Source organism: Cyprinus carpio, chromosome B21 (genome assembly GCF_018340385.1).
Source record: "Cyprinus carpio isolate SPL01 chromosome B21, ASM1834038v1, whole genome shotgun sequence".
Lineage (NCBI taxonomy): Eukaryota > Metazoa > Chordata > Actinopteri > Cypriniformes > Cyprinidae > Cyprinus > Cyprinus carpio.
In genome coordinates this window covers 20470789-20492318 of record NC_056617.1, presented here as the reverse complement: position 1 = coordinate 20492318, position 21530 = coordinate 20470789, and the positions used below count along the sequence as shown (strand labels likewise).

At 38.1% G+C, this 21530-nt stretch overlaps 2 protein-coding genes and 1 long non-coding RNA gene across 4 annotated transcripts in view; 1 reads left to right on the top strand and 2 right to left on the bottom strand.

Moving 5' to 3' along the window:
* The window catches only part of LOC109055253 (solute carrier family 22 member 5-like), a 25798-nt gene extending 24849 nt beyond the window's left edge, over nucleotides 1-949 (bottom strand). The window contains exon 1 of the mRNA XM_042748471.1: nucleotides 828-949. The gene's annotated coding sequence lies outside the window, so the exon portion shown is untranslated. The remainder of the gene's footprint in view (nucleotides 1-827) is intronic.
* Nucleotides 1-14883, top strand: part of LOC109055224 — a 23594-nt gene extending 8711 nt beyond the window's left edge. The window contains exons 2-3 of one of the 2 annotated variants that reach the window (XR_002011958.2): nucleotides 13031-13174; nucleotides 13687-14883. This is a non-coding gene — a long non-coding RNA (uncharacterized LOC109055224). The remainder of the gene's footprint in view (nucleotides 1-13030; nucleotides 13175-13686) is intronic. The other variant, XR_006157715.1, reaches the window with a different exon arrangement.
* A 1662-nt stretch (nucleotides 14884-16545) lies between these two features.
* LOC109055222 (interferon regulatory factor 1) lies at nucleotides 16546-19147 on the bottom strand. Its single transcript, XM_019072461.2, has 9 exons — nucleotides 18997-19147; nucleotides 18380-18470; nucleotides 18193-18292; nucleotides 17905-18113; nucleotides 17732-17813; nucleotides 17544-17645; nucleotides 17423-17451; nucleotides 17179-17308; nucleotides 16546-17095 (listed from the first exon to the last, which is right to left on the bottom strand). Exons 2-9 carry the CDS (start codon nucleotides 18464-18466, stop codon nucleotides 16974-16976), a joined length of 861 nt encoding a protein of 286 aa, XP_018928006.1. The 5' UTR covers nucleotides 18467-18470; nucleotides 18997-19147; the 3' UTR covers nucleotides 16546-16973.
* Nucleotides 19148-21530: the final 2383 nt, after the last annotated feature.

The following is a 21530-nucleotide window of genomic DNA, read 5'->3' as shown; positions in this document are numbered from 1 at the left end:
ACCTGTACTGCGTCTTATACCTTCTGATGTTCATTCATGTTCATTTCATACTATAGTAATAAAGAGAAAAATATGACAGGTTGAACTGAGGCGCAAAAGCAATCTCTCATGCCGCATTAAATAGCACCAAAACTGTATTTATTGTTTAAATTTTGTTATGAATTCGGCAGAATTTTAAAGCTGATATTTTGTTTAATAAAATGTAACAGAGCTCAAAGCTTATTGTGTTTATTAGACAGCAAGTGCACTACGAATAAGATGAAGATCACGCGTTAAAGGTAGGGTGAGCGATTTCGGAAAGCAAGATCTGCATAATCACTCTGCAAATCCACGGCTCCTCCAGAACACATGACCGCTCTCAGACGGAGACTAACCTGCGATACGATGAGAACGCAGCGCTGTCACATTACCTCACGTCCCATTCACCCTCCAGAAAACATTACAGTACAAAGCGCATAATATTACAGTAATAGCACCTTTCACTCTCGCTGGAAGGCGCTGATGACGTCTCATGTCTGCGCAGAGCTATGCAAATACATATATGACAGGCAGGCAGGACAGCCTATCGCAATGTTCGGACCATACATTTGATTGGACTAACAATTTATGGAATACATTTATACCACTTTAATCAGTGACTGCTATCGGGATGTGAAGAGACTTTCGACCAGCACAACAAAACATGTTTTTGACCCAAATGAGCTGCCTGCCTTTAACAGAACACAGCATACAGACTAAGATCTTGAGAAGAAGAAGCCATGTTAGTATCGGTTATAAAGGTGAACTGTTAACGATATTGCCAATATCTATACAGCTGACAGCTTTACCTGTTGTAGTTGTGCACGAAACAGACACTGCTTTCCGCACGTTTACTCCTCACGCCTCCGTCTTTCTCGCTGTCTCTCATGCTGCTTTAGCTGCTCGAGATCAGGACTGATGCGCATCGTTTCTGTTTATTACATCAACACAACCGAAGGTGTGATGCCAAAACAATCAGGAAAAAGGCACTACATGCATATTTTTCAATTCCTAACATGTATATTTATACAGTTTCAGCAAAAACATATTCATATATAATTAATAAATTATTAATAAATTAATTTAAAATCATTTGCGACCATTTTAGTGGCAGTCTGGAGCCCTGTTAACTATATTTTACTGCAATATTTCTTCTTTATTATTTTGTTTTCGGAGCAGAACTAATGACACCAAACAATATGCATCTCTAAATTATTCAAAACGTGCACCTCATGAATATTATACATTTCTACATAAATGAAAATAAAAATTTTAGAAACAATAAATATTTGCTAGATATATTATCATATAAAAATTAATTATACATATCATTAACATGTCTATATACAGTTTTCTGTGGGCATCTTATACATGTCGTAACCTTGAGGATGAATATATGTATGTGATAATAATATATTGCCTTCTCAGTAATCTGCGTATATCACTAGATGTAGGGCTGCATCTGTGTGCGAGAACTCTGTGGACTGTGGGAGAATCAGAGGACCTGAAGGAGAGCATGCAGACGTACAGTGGGTCACGCGGATCTGTTCTGACCGCTGACCTCTGACCTGCCCTAATGACGGCGCTGAGACTGGATGAGTTCCAGGACTGGAAAGCGTCAATTTGCATTTCGTTTTATGACTGCAGCAGAAAAGCCATAAAGAGAACATGGCTTGTGTCAAACTACAGCAAACGTGTGATAAACACATTCCTGAGCCGATACTGACATTCATCTGCTGTGTGAGCTCTTCCGCAAACACCAGCGTTAAAACGACCAAGAGCTGATGAGCTCTTTTTTTTTTTCCTCCAAAAGATACAGATATGCACCAGTGAGGTGCTTCAGATACTGCTGTAGTATGCTCTCTTCAGGGGTGTAAAAGCGTCCCAGTGTCAGCTTCTGTGCCTTTTGTTCTGAGAGTGATACTGAGCAGATCTCAGTGGCTTTTGGATGTTTTTGGAGTGGTAATGGACTCTCCTCCAGTTCGGCCTCGTACCAGTTCTTCCAGCTGAAGAGTGTGTAATCATAACCGGGTCTGTGGGTTATTGTGCTTCCAGTGTAAGCTAAACAATGACTGAAACCTGAAAGACGACTTCAGCTTCTGTGTTTATACCAAAGCATGAAAGAGGAGATCAGCGTGAGCAGATGCTCTATTAATAAAACCATTGTTGCCTTTGCATGGCACTTGAAAATTAATTCTAGTTTTGAAAAATGAAGGAAAGGAATCCATCCCTCATGTTTTTCTCATGTTTTCCCCACTCTCTTTGCACTGTTTTCGTAATAATTCAGAGAATTTTCCATGTAACATAACTCTGTCTTTATGTAATTACAGCTTTGCATTGATTAGAGGAAGGCACAGAACATGATAAACTACAGATCATGTGATGTTATTATTTGTGAATTAAATAGGCTATATATATTTTTTTTTTTTCATATTTTGACTTAAATAAAACCAGTAATTTAGATGTTCCCATCTTTTAAATAACAACAACAACAACAATAAATGAAATAAAAGTAACAGCTGTATGTGCATTATTTTCACATCATAAATACATATGAATATTTGTTTAAAATCAACATACACAGTTTCAGTATTGTGTGAATATTTATGGCAGACTCAGCTGTGGCATCAGTTCCTCAGAATGTTTTTTTTCTTTGTAGATGAGTGTACTTGTTTAATAGGAAAGTCAGCAAATAAGTCGAGATGTGATATGACACGTGATGAGTGGGGAACAAATATGAAAAAATGTACATGACAGGCTACTTTTATTATGAACCATTTCCATTCAAGCTTCTCAAACTTAACTGAATTCACTGGATGGGGACGATACAAAAAACTAGCGATGAACTGAGCAGGACAAAACAGATGTATATAGTTTTGAGTTGATTAGCTAATCTGCATGTCACCATATTCTTATTTGTTGAGATTTGGTGGGTTTTTGTTAAATGTGAGCCAAAATCATCACAATTAAAAGAACCAAAGACTTAAACTACTTCAGCCTGTGTGCACTGAATTTATTTAATACACCAGTTTCACAATCTGAGTTGAATTACTGAAATAAATGAACTTTTCCACGACATTCTAATTTATTGAGATGCACCTGTATGTGTGTGCGTGTGAGAGTATATATCTTATATATCTATCATATATCTTGTAACTAGCAGTACTAGTAGTCAAATGACTGGTGGACATCATCAGTAGAGCTGAATAAAGGCACTATTGTCTCTTTACAGTCTGTTATTTTCCTGTTTACTGCTGTGAAGCTGCTTTGAAATGATCTTTATACACTCTCAGAAAAAAAGGTACAAAAGCTCCCACTGGGGCGGTACCTTTTCAAAAGGCACACCTTTGTTCCTAAACAGTCCATATTTGTACCTTAAAGATACATATAAGTACCTGAAGTGTAAATATAAGTACCTAAAAGGTTCAAAAATGTACCTTTTTTTATAAAGGTACTGCTCTAGTGACAGCTTTTGTACCTTTTATTTCTGAGAGTGTAAAGACTATAGAGAGCTATAGACATGTGACTTGACTGACTTGGTGAAATTCATCAGCTATTAAGCTTGTAAAGCTGTTTTAAAGGAGTTGGAGGAGATCAGCTTGATTTATGTGGAGTTAGTGTTGTCTCCGAGTGAAACAGAAGCTATCTGTCATCTGTATTAATCTGCAGAGCTCTGATTTGTTGCCGTTGGAGCTGGAAGCCTCAGTTGTGACCCGCTGCAGAGGAAGGGCAGCACCTCAACGTTTTCTCACCACTTCCTCCAGAACACTGTTAGTCGCCCCATCCGCACACGCTCATGCTGAACACAGAAGGATTCTTTAAGACAAGGCCTATATGATCCTGTATTAGGATTTCCTTCTCAAGCTCTTTTAACACACTGCAGTGTTTGTGTGAGGAAAACAGACTAAACTCACACACAGCATGTTTCACTGTTTTATTTCTCTGGTAAAAGCCTTTTAGCTTAAAGCTCTGCAGGTCTTTCATCTCAGAGTGTTTTACTCTCTTCACCTTTATCAATGTGTTCCATAACCAGCTTTATATTGAACTCTATTAGATATACTGGTTCCCCATTCACTCTTTAATGACTTCACCCATAAACATCTAAACTCTAGAGCTAGGCTTCCAATATAGATTTGTTGATTTTAAGGTTTGTATTTCATCATGAAACAGACAGAACTAGAAAGCTTAGACTTTGTTTCATATCGTAACTTGGTGAAGTTTTGTTTCACACTTCAGAAAACAGCACAGACTTAAAGACGATCTTGATTCAAGAATCCATATCAGTGTTCATTAACGCTCTGGGGTCTGAGGTGATTTTGGGGTTTTATGATGAAATTCGAACCATGAATCTTGTCTTTTGAGAGCATGCAACATTTCAGCTGTAACACAATGACACACGGCCGGTGTCTGTGTTAACATACTTTTCTGTTAGAAAATAAACATATTTAAATGTAAAAGTACATGTAAAAATGATTACTGCTACACATTAAACAATCTGTTTCTTATAAATCAGTTAAAAAAAAAAGAATATTATCTCCACGTGATCTCATGGAGTTTTTCTGTTAAAATGTTAAAAGAGTCTTGTACCATTTTATTAACATTATAACATTATAACATTAACATCTATCTATCTATCTATCTATCTATCTATCTATCTTATAGTTTGTTGTTTTTATGATGTCTGGCTGACAAAATAATTTTGGCAGCTGTGGTTGCCAGAATACTTTTGTAAAAAATACAGAAAAACTGTAAACACAATTACGGCCAAAAACTGTAAATTTTACAGTATAAAACTGTTATTTACAAACAAGAAAATTTGAATGTAAACCAGTAAATTCAACAACGCACACTGCTATTAAAATCTGTTTTGTACCTTTAACATACTGACAACCACCATAATAATGCAGGTGGTAAAAGAGAAAGCCACATGAAGAATCGAAGTTCATCACAAGTAGCTTCGCCACAAGCAGAAGTTTATATTAATATATAGAAGGTGCACAAAGTCATTCATGCAAACACAAAACACCATCATGGTGACACACGATACTTAAACAATTCAATAAACTTTCATTAAACAGCAGAAGATGTAACATAAAGCCCAAATGTACAACTGATAACAAAAAACTATTTAAAAAACATGATTATTTAAACAAAAATACTTTCAAATGTGGAGCGTCACACAGGGAATTCTGGGAATATCAGTTTACAGTTTTTGACTGTAAATTATACATTGATTTGTTCTTTTTTTTATTTCTAAAAACTGTAAAATTAACAGCATTTTACTGTAAAATTACATGAAATGTCTGGTTAGATCTTTTACAGTTTTTCCCTGTATATAGTACAGGAACTTACTGTTAACCTATTAACACTTTTTTTTTGTAGCGTTTTTACAAAATTGTACAGTTAAAATGACACTTATTTTTTACAGTGTATATTATATTGAAACATATTCAAATAATTATAATCTAGTTACCTCTAGAATAGTTGCCTAGTCTTCTGCATGGAAGCAGTCATTTTCTTTTTAAATGCATATGATATCTAAAAGAATTTGAACCATATACAAAAAAATCTCAACGCTGTTACATTTACATTGTAACACTCTGACTTGCATTTAATTTAATATTATAGTCTTGTCCTAATTAAATCTATCAATTAATTATCTCTCTATTAAGTAGTGCACCTTGTATCAAAAGATGACTAGGCATCCTTTAAAAATTTCACCAAAAAATTAGTAGAAACATAATTCTTCTATGAAAACGTTAATATAAAAAGTAGCTTATATGCAATTTAAATGTTAGTACAACTCAAGTTGTATTGGAGTGTTGATTATTAGATAAATGTAATTAATTATTTGTTAAATAAACTTTATTTTGTTTTTTTGTTTCAATTTTTGGTCAAGTGGAATTTAATTGGAATCTAATTGTGGTAACAAAAAGCAAAGCAACACAAGACAAGACATTAATTAAAAGTCTAAAATTACTGTTATACAATTATACAAAGACTTTATCATTTTAGGTTTTTGGCCAAATTGATCCTGATTTTTAATTTCAGTGCATCTCTAGTTATTAACAGTAGAAATACAGCTGCCGGAGGCAGTGAATATTTTCACAGTTAATGTCTAAATAATGTACTTAATGTGAGTTTTAAATGAACTTCATGCAAGTCAAAGATGTTGTTTAATCTGCAAATAAACCTGACAAATGACATCAGTGGAAGTTAGATGAAGCAGAAAAAAACTGAGTTAGATCAAGTAGAAATAGATCCTTCATTTTATTCACAGTATGCTTTAGTGTACCACCCAAAGATCCCCTATTGCTCTTCTGTAACCTGCAGCGGTCAAGGTCAAAAATTTTGGGAAATACCATCAGTGGGCGTTAGTGTGTGTGATAAGAGCGGGGAAAACCCTGCGCTCGCTGAATCACTCACACTCGCCAAACACGCTTCAGCTCGCTTCACTGTAAAAGAGTCTCTCGTGTAAACATCCTGGTTATTTTTAAGCCAACGATGCGGCCTAAACGTCTGCTTAACCCCAGTGAATCAGAGGAGACACACTTCATTTGTCTGTCATGTTGAAACATGTCCAAAAATAACTCTTTTTTATTGTGATGTTGCGTAAGGAAAGGGAAACCTCCAGGGAAGTGAAATACTAACGTAGAGTTTTATTCAGGGCTGATAAACGAGGTTCATCTGTACATGTGTGTGAGTGACATGTGCTTCGGAAAAGACCCAGAAAGCCTGGTGTTGTGAGAAACGGCGGTCAGGACGGGACTTTTAGGTTTCGCTACAGATGGTGCCAGAAGCCTTTGATGACAAATGGGGAACTGCATTCACTAAATATAAATTAATAAAATATTACCCTACCCTATATACATGCATTTTACTTCCATAAATGATCAACTGATGCATGAAGAACCGGTAACCCCAGTGAAAATAATTATACCTAAATGTATTTATAATACATTTATTTCATGCTAAGTATATTACAAATACATTTTCATATTTTTGTACTTAATGAAATGTACATAATAAAAAAGAGCAACATTTATTTGACATAGAAATATAGTATAACATTCTCTTTAATGTCACTTTTGATCAATTTAATGCGTCCTTAATGAATAAAAGTATTAATTTTATTTTATTTTTTTAAATTGTACTGAACCCAAACTTGAACAGTTGTGTATTAATGTCCACTGGTTTTATGTTTTTTATGTTACAAATTACTAAATAATATCCAAGGTATTTGAAAAAGACATAAAAACAAATGATGAAGGTAAAAAGTTCCCAAGAGTGTTGCCCATAGTTGAAAAATGCTGAATGTTCAGGATCAGACTATTGTGGAAGGAAACAGTCTTGTGAAATGTGTCAAATAAGCAGATGATTATGTTCCTCTTTCTGTCAGTGATGTGTACGCTTGGAAGGACAGAGAAATCTCCCGCCGGCACCGAGAGAGCCACGATAGAGCGACCTGTTACAAGTACACTAACTAGACATCTGCTGCCAAACCAGAGCGGAGAAACAGACTGAAACTGATTTAATCATGCTTCATTACATTTGACCTCTGCTGAAGGAATCATGACCATTTACAGGAATAGTTCAGGTGAATGGGTGCCGTCAGAATGAGAGTCCAAACAGCTGATAAAAACATCACAATAATCCACAAGTAATCCACAGCACTCCAGTCCATCAGTGAACATCTGGAGAAGACAAAAGATGAAACACATCCAGCATTAAGATGTTTTTAACTCAAATACATAGAGTCTATAATCCATAATAACACTTCCTGCAGTGAAAAAGTGCATCTCCTGTTATCATATAAGATTGCTTCACATTTTCATTTGTGGCTGAGCTATTGTTGTAAGATTTAACAGGCTAATATTTAACGTGAATATCACAAAAAAAGAATGTAAACGAAACTTGGATTTAATTTTTAAGCAGTACTTTCTTTAAGCAACATTTTTTGTGTGTGTGTGTTAGTGAGTGTGTGTGAGTGTGAATGTGTGTATGTGTGTGTGTGTATGTTATTTAGTGTGTGTGTGTGTGTGTGTGTGTGTGTGAGTGTGTGTATGTTATTTAGTGTGTGTGTGTGTGTGTGTGTGTGAGTGTGCTATATATGCATACTTCAGATACATGCATTCTTCATTCTTTGGACAGTAGCGTCAGAGGTGTCTGACTGGTCTGAATGATGCATGTTCATGATTGACAGATGAATGAAAATTCACTGCATGTCATTTTTTTTGGTTTGTTTTTCCTGTTTAATGTTTTGATTGACAGGTTGTTTGTGGGTCGCTCTGGTGCTGCGAGGTCAGACTCAGACTTAGGGTCAAGGTCAAGGTCAGGCTGACGGTCTGGTTTTTGGCGTATCTCTCCTCACGAGTGACTGCACTCACCTGAGGACAGATCCGTCCGCAGCTGCTCCAGTGCCCCAGATGTTTTTAGATGTGTGAATTCTTACATAATGTGTTATTCAGCAGTAATGTGTTTCTGCTTTGGTCACGTATGTGTGTTTGTCTGCTCGACTGGCTGGATGAGTCCAGCGCTTTAATCACTTTTCTGCCCTGACCTGAAAAACCTACAGCGTCTATATATGGCGTGACAAGCATTTCAATAGAAGCACAAAGAACAACCATCTGAAGGCAGTGCCAAGACAACAAGAGCTTCAAAAACACGGATCAGCTCGAGTGAATGTTTGCTCAGAGCTTTATTATAATCAGACACATGCTGCGTGTAAACGACACAGATGGTCGAGACGAATCAGTCATTGTATCTTTAAATTTCAATTCAATTTCAGTTTAGGTGAGCTTTATTGGCGTGACAAAAACTGTACATTAGTATTGCTAAACCAGCTGCAGCTGGGCTGCTTACAAATAGTGCACATATGTATTAACAGAAAGAAAAAGAATAATAGTAATAATAAAAATATATAAAACGTATTAAGCATGTAGTGCAAAGTAAGTGTATAAGTTAGAAATAAAATCAGATATAGTATTAGATTTGCAGAGGCAATATAACAGAGTAATATGGCATGTGCTGGACACATCAGATCAGGGCAGGTGAGTGTTTTCTCTTCTCTGGTGACAGACAGACACATGAGCAGCAAACACACAGCAGTTCTTGTGTTCTCCTCACAGATACAGCAGTTTCTCCTGGTTTGAGAGAGTTTTAAATGTCTGATGGATCTGCTGTATTTGATCACAGAACACTGTCTGTGTGTGCGTGTGTTTGGAGCATTCTGTGAGGAAGTGCAGTTCTGTTTCCATCTGATTCAGATCACAGTGTGAACACAATCTCTGTCCGTCTCTATCATCAGCTTGTGTCCGCTGAGTCTGTGTCTGGTCAGTTTCTTATCTGACACTGTGTACAGATACTCTGCCATACTCTACTCTCTCTCTAGAGCACTTTACTCTGTTGTTGTGTTTGTGTTTGGTGTGTGCAGTGATCTGATTGGTTCTGATGTGGTTCAGAGCATCAGTAGATGTTAGTGAAGCATCAGGACTGAAGCTCTGGATCAGCTGCTTTCTTTGCTCATCTCTTGGTGTTGCAGGGCTTTATAATGATATGATCGGGGGTCACTGAGTTTCAAATGTTTCCAGAATTTAATTTCCTTTTTTTGTATCTTTATGATTAGAGGATATTTGCCTAATTCTGCCCTGCATGTGTTATTTGTTGTGTGCCGGTGCACGTGTAATGTATATTTTACAGAGTTCTGCATGCAGGGTCTCAATTGGATGTTTGGTGAGATCTTGATTTGGATTCGTCAGTGGACCCCACACCTCACTGCCATAGAGGACAACGGGCTCAATTACTGATTCTGATATTTTCAGCCACATTCTAATAGGGATGTCTATAGGACATTGCTGTTTTTTGGCGTAGAAGGCCCTGCGTGCTTTATCTCTCAGTTCATTCACAGCAGGATAAAAGTTTCCTGTGGATGTGATTTTCAAACCCAGGTAGTTGTAGTGTGATGTGTGTGTTATCTGGTTAGTGCCTAATGTTCCCTGGGATCTGGATCTTTTCTGAGAGATCATGATTTTGGTTTTCTTCAGGTCTGGCAGTATTGTTCTGGCAGGTCCAGGTTCTGCTGTAAAGCATGTTGAGTGAGAGACCGCAGAAGCAGATCTGATCTGTGAGGTGTGTAGGGTGATCGCTCCAGACTGATCTCCAGTTCATTGATGTAGATGTTAAGTAAAGTTGGGCTTAAGCAGCAGCCCTGTCTCACTCCACACTCCTGGGAAAGATACCTCGTACCTTTGGTGCTGATTTTTACGCCACATTTACTTTCAGTGTACATTGATTTGATAAGGTCATATCTCCATTTTTAAAGATTGGTGTGATCAAGCCTTGATTCCAGATGTCAGGGAAGTAACCTACACTCAGAATCACATTGAATAGTTTTAGAATGGCTAATTGGAATTTACTGCTTGTGCGTTTTATAATTTCATTCCCATCAGGTCCAGATGCTTTTTTGAGTTGGAGGTTTTTGATTTTTTCTTTAAGTTCTTTATCAGTTATTGTAAAATCTGTTTGGAGATGACTTTCCCATATTTCTCCATTTTGGATAGCCAATTATTTATGATCAGTTTTTTTTTCCAGATTATTCCAATTTTTTCAAAATTGGTTTGTGTTCACTTTTTAGTTTTCAGTTTGGATAGTTTTGCTGATTTTTCAAATATGTAATTTAACTCTTTGACCGCAGGACTGACCCCTTCATTAGTGTGAGCATAGGTGTTATTTACAAAGTTATCTCTCAGCGCTTGTATTTTTTGGCTGCTAAGTGCTTTCTGATATTCTTCAGTGCTGTTTTTAGCCCATCTGTATGGTGTTCTGATGTTGTACAGTTTACTGGGCTTTGTGTTAGTGTTATTTTCAGTCTGTTTGAGATACACAGTGATCTGACTGTGATCAGACAGAGGGGTTAGTTCTCTATCAGTGAATGATCTGAGAGACGATGGATCTATGTCTGTTATCATATAATCAACTGTGCTATTCCCCAGAGGTGAGCTCAGTGTGATTCTCCCTAAAGTGTCTCCTCGTAACCTACCATTGATGATATACAGACCCAGGCTTCCACAGAGCTGCAGGAGGTCTTTCCCATTCTTATTTACTATATCATCATGGTTATTTGGAAGTCCGGCTGTAGTCCTGTTCTTGCGTTCAGGTCTTCACAGATGAGCATGTTTCCCTGCGTCTGGAAGTGGCTTGTCTCTTCCTCTAATGTGGAGAACGTGTCTTCGCTGAAGTAGGGGGACTTCTCTCAGTGTAACAGTCCGTTGATCTGAACCAGAGCAAGTGCATTTAAGTGATATTTTAGTATCACTGACACACTATTGATTTGTTGTTGTTGTTGTTTTTGATGTTTTTAATTTTTCTTTTTCATTTTTAATTTCATTTAATGTTTTAAAATTTTTGTTGTTTTATTTTTGTCTTTTTATTTATTTATTTAAATATTTACATTTTTATTTCAGTTTTACTTTTATTTGTTTTACTGCATCAAACTACATTTAAACTAAATGAAGAAATGAGAAATATTGCTTGGCACCTAGCTGAAATGAAATAAGTTTAATACTTTATTTTACATTTACATTCATTTGGCAGGTGCTTTTATTCAAAGCGACTTACAACTGAGGAATACATAAAGCAATTTACCATACCTTGGCAATAAACATGAGAAGCGCCCATTATACAAGGTTTGAGTCATCATTAAAATAGTAAAAGCTATGACAGGAAGGGATAAGGATAAAAGCTCACGGAAGAGATGAGTTTTCAGTTGTTTCTTGAAGACTGTGAGGGATTTGGCTGGTTTGGTAGTTTATTTCACCGGCGGGGTACGGTGAAAGAGAACATCTTGGAGAGAGATTTTGTGCCTCCCTGCAATGGGACAACGAGCCGCCGCTTGTTTACCGACCGCAGGCTTCTGGAGGCAATATAGATGCTTAGAAGAGAGTGGAGGTGGGAGGGTGAAGAGTCCATGGCTGTTCTGTAGGCGAGCACCGATGACTTGAACTTGATCTTAAATCCACGCCAGCACTTATATTTGTAAAAACTGTCTTTGATGTGGAAAAGTGCTTAGCGTCACGTCAGGGTCTGAGCAGACATACTCACTTTTTCGGAGTACTGCAGTACTTTTACATGTTAATGACATTAATTAGGAGTGATTTACAAGGCAGAGAGCTGAAACCATTTGCGATTCATATATTTCACATCTGAAAGCGTGGCATGTGTGTGTTTTCTGTGCGTACGTTCATTTCATGAATCACACGGACGCTTATTTGAAAGAAGATCGTTAGATCACATTTAGGATGGTTTCTGCACAACATTTTATAAAAGAGGATCATTGTGCCTGAATGATGTGTCTGAGTGAAGTAGTGTATATGGAGAAGAGGAGCGGTCCAAGAACCGATCCCTGAGGAACCCCAGTGATCAGTCGTGTGCTTTAGATACCTCTCCTGTGAAAGGAAGGACACTTGGTTGAACACAATGCATACAGGTGATTTTGCTATGAACGGGAGAAGAGAGACGGGTCTCTAGCTATCTATAAGTGAAATGTCTAGTGTTGTTTTTTTGAGCGGTGGGGTTATATTATTTTATATTTCAAGTCAAAAAAATATGGTTTTAGTTTTAGTTAACTGGACATATTTCATCTAACCGGGAGTGGATGATTTCATCATCAAGTGAGGTGCATTAGAGCAGACAGAACGTCATGTCTGGATTTCTCTCTGAGTGTGTTTAATGGATGCAAGTCTGTCATTCTAATTGCACTCAGGGAGGGATGGAATAACAGGAATAACACTTTCATATCTTATCATCCGTACATGTCTCTTTATATTTCACTGTATTTATTTCAATAATTATGTTTCTGTGTGTGCTTATGGTTGTCCAGGAACTCATAGTTTCATTCATAAATATCAAATCTGATTGGATTTATGACACTTTTATGGCACAGTTCATCCAAAAATCATAATTCTGTCATAATTTACTCTCATCTCATTGTAATCTGTGTGACTTTCTCTTGAAGACGTTTTGAAGTATGCTGAACTCCAAGCAAGACTGAACACTGAGACGTTTCTCAAAACATCTTCTTGAGTACATGAGGACAAGTAAATGATTACCCTTTTAACAACTGCAAGACATGAACATTACTTCAACACACAAAGCCTTAGTAAGTGAGAAATTAGTCCTTCAGAAATGGTGCAGAGTGTGATGTTGGTGAAATGTTCAAATATTATCAAAATAAATGATCACAGGTGCTTATAGGCAATATGAAGTACATGCTTGTGTGTATGAAAGTTAGTGCACAGCAGGTTTGCATTAACAGATGACACGCTCTATAGCAGGCTCTAATGTGGGTAAGCATGTGGCAGAACAACTGTGTAAGGTGTAGGTATTTGCTGTAAATTTAGCTTGTCTCGCAAACAACAGCTGATAAAATCTGTGATATGTAGGTGGGTAAGTCGTTGGCATGCCATCTTACGAGTCTAAAACTGTCTGAGAGAATGTATTTCCTCAAAAAGAAAACGAGCAGAGGAGGTTCAGATCTGTGATGTATTACATGACCATCCATAAATCACACCGTCTAACATATATCATGTAGAGAAAGGCCTCTGGGGTCGGTTAGAGGAAACTGCTCACTGGATGTTTTCATCACACTTCCTTCTTTCTTTTGTGTTTCAGAGAGCAAGATTTAATGCCGGGAGCCTGTGCTGTGTGAAACCTGCAGACCTGTGAAGACCAGACTCTCAAGCCAACAAACTCCATGTGAATACTGGGACTTCGTTACAGGAACGTTTCGCTGTTTTAATAGCTGAATATCCGTTTACTCGGCTTTGGAGCCGTTTTGCTTTTCCTCACTCGTCACTCGTTTAATGTGTTTTCTTGATTGCTTTCGATGCACTTGATGCTTTTCTCTTAACTGACTTATTTATCTGTGTGAAGGGTTTCTGCTCTAATGTTCACTCTTGCCTAAACAAAGAAAAATAAACTTCTTTCCTCACTCAATAATGCCTGGAATTCTCTGAATTTCACCATAACAGAAACACAGCTATTAACTTTCTAAGTCAGAGGTTTTTTTTTACATTTATTTATTTATGTATTGCTCCATATCAAGTTGAAATGAATTAAGCAGACTCTTTGTATCAGTTCCAAACATGTACGATTGTCTTTCTTCTGTGGAACAATGAAGATTTGTTGAAGAATCAACACCATAATAGTCAGTGGGGTCTAAAGTGATTGTACAACTGAGTCTTCTGAAGCCATACGATCACTTTATATGACGGACAGAGTGAAATTTAAGCACTTCATCACTTTCACATCAGCTCATCTTTACAGACCCTTCTGAAAATGAAGTATGCTTTATTACAGAAATAATATACTTCATAAGAATAGTCACACTTTAAGGGACCAATTCTCACCATTAACTAACTATTGACTTTAAATTTTGCCTCAATAAACTCTTAATTTGCTGCTTACTAATGGTTAGTAAGGTAGTAGCTAGGTTTAGATATGGGGTGAATTAAGGCATCTAAAATATGCTCATGCATTAATATGTGCTTCATCAGTACTAATAAATAGCCAATATGCCAGTAATATGCATGCTAATAAACAACTAGTTAACAGTGGGAACCGGTCCCTAAACTAAAGTGTTACTGAGTATACTTAAGTGTGAACTGAATAAAACCTTAACTGTGTTATTTACAATTGAATGAAAATGTATTATAGATTAACTTCATATTAAATGCAATTAGTTGACCCGCTTAAGCATTACATATTTCATAATTACTTCTGTTGTCTTTGAAATATGGTTAAAGTTCTGCTAAATGTACCGACAAGCGTTTATATTAAACTGTAATAAACTCCTCGATGACTGCTTTATCAGTGTTCATAGTGTCATTGATAAGCTGGTCATTTACTGCCTGATCTGTCTTCATATTTCATCCCGATGAACAGACCGAGGCTCTTTCCTTCCCACTTCATGCCAGTTCAACGAACCACGATCAGTATCACTCAGACCAGAGGAGTTTCGTTACCACTGCCTCGTTTGGCTCGATTAGCTCAGAAAGTCACATACTGTACGTGTAGTAAAATCTGTGGATATCTGCTCAGACTGACACCATCAGATGAGAACAAGCTCTTGGACTGAATCCAGCTGGACTCTGGTCTTCTGACTCTGTCACCCTTTTGAACTGAACGGATCTGAAAAATGACTCCACTGTCTTTACAGCACAATCTGAACTGAAACAGCTGGGTTTCCATCAGGGATTCTCCTGTTCATCACTCGTAGTCTCGACTGTAGAAATAAAGCTGACTTGACTATAATGCCATTTCTGTTTAAACTTGAATATCATATGTTTAAATATCTCTATATTTACACATTTGCAATGAAGAATGTATATAAAAAAATCATATGGATTTTAAATGTAATATTGCATAAGACACTATAGTTACAATTAAATTCAAGTGCTTTACGTGTGCTGTAATGTTTATCAACACATCCAAATAAATGTCTTCTTGAAAGCACGACACAAGATTACTAAAACAATGATTTCAAATGGACTTTTATTAAAAACTTTAAAAGTGCACCATTTAAGTGTACATGAGTGAACTTAAGTGGCCTTTTATTTCATGAATATGACATTATCTGCAAGTGATAACTTTAAAGATATGAAGTTCATTGCAAGTTCACATCCAGTACAATTCAGCACATTGCTTTTCACAAGGTGAGGCCGGATCCAATATGGCAACGTGTCAATAACATCATGCCTTATTGGTTCTTGTGTGTCACATGACTTACCGTCACTTCAGGAGATTAAACCTCTAGAGTTGCACGCATCACTTTACGATAGCTTTATGTCCTTTGTGATGACATCAGCTAAACACTGTGTAAATATCTAGCTTATTTTACATTCTGCAGGTGATTTGATGTGAGGCTCTGTACATTGTTATTTTGGGTGAACTGTCTCTTTAAAGAGACTTCAGTCCACACTGTAAAAAGTGGATTTAACCCATAAATATTAAGTTTGCATCAATCAGTGTATCTAGGTTGATTCAGTGATGTTAAATAATATATAAACTAGTTCATTTAGATGTAACTCTTTGTATGTTTTTCAGTTCTGACTTGAACTAGCTATTTTTATAACTTGGACTTTTAAAATATTTTCTTTTATTAATTCTTGGCTTTAGTGCATCAAACTTTTTAGATTAAATGAAACTGAGAAATGGTGCTTGGAATAAAACAAGTTTAATTTAAATAACAAAGGCAAAGGCAAAATCTCTCTGTTTAGATTCAAGATGAATGGCGTGCTCAATCCCTTTTAAGTTTGATTTGGGTGCTCTTCGGTCCAAGGTAGAACATCTTAAAAGGCAGAGAAAAGAAGATCTCTGATAGCCGAGGCACTCCGTAATTAAAATGTCTTTATTGCAAAAATGACATGTCCTAAATGGACAACTTTAAAATGCCCACGCGTAGCGGCATGGGGCCTTCTTCAGGGCAATAAAATCTCTCTCTCAGGAAAGTATAGCACAAACAACAGCAAATAAATTCATTTTGTTTTTTATTACAAATAAATATTTACATTATGTACAGTGAAGGACCCCTTTCCAAACTCTCATCTGATACATGTGTAAAATGAATATATATATACTGTATATATATATATATAACTCCTATCGGTGAGGAAACCCCTGCCATGATGAGCACATTACGGAATCGCTCCAGTTCACATTACATGAGGTTACACGGTCACAGAGCTGTACAAGAGAGAGCGAAAGCCACGATCCGCCGTCTAGTTTCAGTTCTGGAAGATCCTTCAGAGAAAGCGTTTCTGAAGAGCACATGTCTGTCCCGCGAGGATCAGCAGAATCCAGACCGAGGTACGGCGTTGAGCCATTGTGTGGATTGGAGTCCATTGTCCATGAGTGAGAAGATCTGTGTGAGACAGAGTCCGAAGAGCGAGGCGGCGCTCTCATAGAGGACACATGGTCTGTGGCATGGAGCTGCTGTTCATGAGTTCTGTGTAGGTGCAGAGAGAGTCGTCATGCAGGTCTGGGGTCAGTTCAGTGTAGAGCCGGAACTCCAGCTCCTCTCCTGCAGCAACAGGACAGAGAAACACGTGAGATCCTGCTCAGCTCAGAACAGACACTCGTCTACAGCGCTCACGCAACATTTACCTGAGCTTTCGCTCCACTGGCTCTCTGGACTCAGAGATTCTGTTGTGGCTACTTCATTGGCCAGGAACCCCTTTGTAAAGAAATTGCTCTGCAGCCACTGTGTGCTGTCACGTTCCAATTGCCGTGAGATCTGCAAGAGCAAAACACAGAACTTGTAAGCCGCTGGGTTTTGCTTGTTCTTTGATTACGGGGTATTCCTGTCAATGAAAAAGCACAATGCACAGAGAGCAAAGGTCACACTCACCTCAATGATGGCTTCGTTCTCCTCCAGGTCTGCAGGTGAAAAGATGGAGAAAACACAGGGTGAGTTTGAGCCAGTGATCAGTGATAGAGACACAGGTGAAGTGAGGCGAGAGCTCTGTTACCTGTGGAGTGCACCGGAGACACCTGGAACTTGTACGGGTCTTCAGGACAGTTGCCGAGTTCCACCTCGTATGCAGGGGCAATTTCGGAGGGGTTGGCGGTGCCTTCAGGGAAAAGACACATGTGATGAACATCACAGTCTTGTGAACACCTCAGCTCTGATAGAAAAGTTCGATCTGAGAAGCCTTACTTAGATTGACGGTGCTGTCGATGGTGTTCTCCTGGGTCATTTCTGAGTGCATCTCGTGAGTGTCGGCCTCCTCCGTCTTGATCTGAACACACAAACAAACGTCTTTAATGCTGCGATCTGGATGCACGCCAAATCCAAGCACCTGCGCTGCAGATTCGCTGGCACGTGCTTACCTTGCGTTTGCGGCTGTCGCGGCTCCTGGATCTCTTCATCTTCTTCTTGGTGATGGCGGGAAGCATGCGGTAGACTCTCACCGCACTGCAGCCTTTGTTGATGCTCTTGTCCTTCACCTCTTCGATGTCGGGGAGCGAGTTCATGGCACAGCGGAAGTTGGCTTTCCAGGTCTTGGGGTCAGGTGTGGTTACTCCCTCCGTGTATTTACCTGAGGAACACAAGCAGGAGTTTGAGTGCACCTGTGGTGGACTGTGATCTCAGTCGTGTGCGCTCGAGCGATCGCTCACCTGTGTGAATGGCCCACTGCTTGAACAGAGAGGCGTCTTTTTCCACCTGCCAGCCGTGCCGAGCCGCGTGCTTCCACGGGATGGAGAACATCTTCTCTTCCTGAAAGCATTGCAGATCCATTAGAACAATGCCGCCGCTTGCAGATGCTTATCTAGACGGTTGTGATTAACCATCTTATTGCTTTACCTTGTTGACCCACGTGAGTCCAGCGATGGTGTTGGAGTCGATTCTGTTCTCCAGCCAGGGTCGCATGCGCATTCTGGACACAGGCATGTTTCTGTGGGAGAGACACAAGCTGCTTTACTCGCTGTGCATCTGGAGGGAGGCGCTTTGACAAGTTCATGACCAGGAAACGGCGCTTTGTTTTTCTTATCTGAGAAATTCCACTGTGCAAAATTCTCAATCTTTACTAAATATTTATTTTATAATGTATTAATGTGGTTTGTTCAGTTAGTTTTTACATCGAAGCAAAGATGCATCTACAAAATACATCAAAGCAAAATTAAAAAGATACTTTTGATGCTGTTGTTGTTTTTTGCAACATTATTGCTGCGTGTTGCTGCAACTTGCATTCATTACTAACAGTCGAAATAATTAGCCTATCATGTTATTTATTTAACCAGAAAAACAACACGTGTCTACAACTGAAGCGAAGCATTTCTAAGCATAAATGCAATAATAATATTCAATGCAATAAAAATATTATAAATATTTTTAATGTAATTTTTTTAATATTATAAAAAATATGTAATTAATTACATTAATAATGTAAGAAAACGTTTCAAATTATCAAAGGCACTTACAGTATAATCAAATGTTGTATCCAAATGAGAAAAACTGCAAAAAGAGTAAGTCCTGTAAAGGCGTGAATCCACTCTCAGAACTGCTGCTGAAGTTCTGTCTAGATCAGCTCGCGCTCACTGTACGGAGGAGGCGCGGCGCTCGGTATTTATAGCGCTAAGGGGGGATTTTTCCCGGTGAGCATCCCGCGCATGCGCACACAAGAGCAGCCGCTCTACAACTCGAGCAGGCTGATTTCCGAGAAATCATGCTGTTATGAGATAGACGGGCTACGTGCGGAAGACATTTCAGTTTGGATAAACACACACACCCTCAACATGCCACCACAGAATATCACCCCCCCCTACACACACACACACACCCACACAATCATACCACACATTCATGTGTTATTGCCACGATAATCAACGACAATAACAATAATAATAGGTTGACAGAATTAACCCCTAATAATAACAACAATAACAACAACAGCAGTAATAGTAATAATAATAATGGTAGATGTTGTTGTTGATTATAGCGTTCACTTCCACTCACTACACATAAATAGGGTGAATTCAGATAAACTGTACACTGTAACCTGAATTAACCCTGTGTCTCTTCAATGCGAGCAAATCTGACTCCAGCAGCACTGTTAAGTCCATGCAAGCATTCACTCGCTGTTAATGTCAATACAGCGAATGTGTCTTTTTTCTACAGTGAGTTATATGAGTTTGTCATGAACACAGAATAAAGTGCACAGTGTCAGGGTTCAGTCCAGGAGAAGTCAGTGTTTCCGGGAAGCGCGCGCCGCTGGGGGGCGTTACTGTAGAGTTACTGAAAGAACCAGCGTTTAAAAGAAACTCTGCTGGTGACAGTCCTGCGATATCATGGGCGTGCTCTGGCATTTTAGGTTTCGCGATCAGTAATTAAAATGCTGAAGGAATGAGCCTCGAGCGCTAAAGGTGTGCGTGTTTTTTGTTTGGTTGTTTGTTTGTTAAAAAGTAGTGTGTTGTTTGCTGTTAGAAAACGTGTTTTAGGGGCATTTGAGGCAGGACGCGTTAAAGGGTTAGTTCACCCAAACATGAAAATTCTGTTAATAATTAATCACCCTCATGTCGTTTCAAACCCTTGAGTCCTTTGTTCATCTTCGAAACACAAATTAAGATTTTTTTCGATGGAAACTGGAGCTGTTTTACCCTGCATAGACAGCAACGCAACTGAAATGTTCCCAAGTCCAGAAACGTAGCAGGGAGACCTGTGAATTAATCCACATGAAGTCAGTGATTCATCAGCAGTTATACGAAGCTACGAGAATACTTTTTGTGCGTCAAAAAAATTTTTTTTTAAAAAAAAACAACAACAACAACAACAAAAAAACAAACAAACCGACTTTATTCAACAATTTGTCTCCGCATCACTCTGGTGCCATTTTGGAGAATATCTCAGCTGCGTCAATAATAAATTGAATAACGTCGTTTTTTCCTTTTTCTTTTGTACACAAAAAGTATTCTCGTAGCTTCGTATAACTGCTGATGAATCACTGACGTCAATGGATTAATTCACAGGTCTCCGTGCTACGTTTCTGAACTTGGGAACATTTCAGTTGCGTTGCTGTCTATGCAGGGTCAAACAGCTCCAGTTTCCATCGAAAAAAAAATCTTTATTTGTGTTTCGAAGATGAACAAAGGACTCAAGGGTTTGAAACGACATGAGGGTGAGTCATTAATGACAGAATTCTTATATTTGGGTTAACTAACCCTTTAAAAACAGCGCAGCGGTTGTTTTTAGCAGAACTAGCTGTCAGACTGCCCCACGAGCGCATGATGAAGATGATGTAATCTCGCCGCCTGCAGCAGGAGGCGTGTCGCGCGCGGAGGCGGTGTTTTCCTGCGGAGTTTCTGCTCCGTGAATTCCTGGGTTTTCCCAAGGATCGTCCAGCGATATTTCCCTCGAAACCCGAGCCTCCGCGGAAGGTCTAGCTCCAGAGAGGATCTGCACCAGGCTGATGCTATTTTTTTATGCTTTTTATTTTTAAATTGCTTTATTGTCAACAAATATCATGTAAAATGCCATATCCCACTGTATAACAAAGAACATTTCACATATATCAATGAAAAAAAAAAAAAAACACTAGAACAAGATAGAAGGGTTGGGGGGGGGGTAGCCTACATTTGCATCAGTTTACAAACAAATATACTACACATATTTTACATTTCCATAGGATGTAACAATGCAGTGTTTATACAGAAAATGTACTTTGTAAGTAAGCACCATAAAGTAAATTTTTTTAATGTGAAAATGTTAAAGGAGCATATAGTAACCGTTTTAATTGATTTACTATTTTTAGATTTTGACATCACATCTATATACATTTTAATCTCTTTTTCAAGCAATATAAAAATAGGTTTGCCCTTTGTAAATTTACATTTAAGGATATGAAATTTACATAAAAATAAAAATAATATTTATAATAAAACAAACATCCTTTAATGAGCGATCCTTGATATAATGATCCAAAATCACATGTTTTAAGACAAGGAAAATGTTTTTAAAA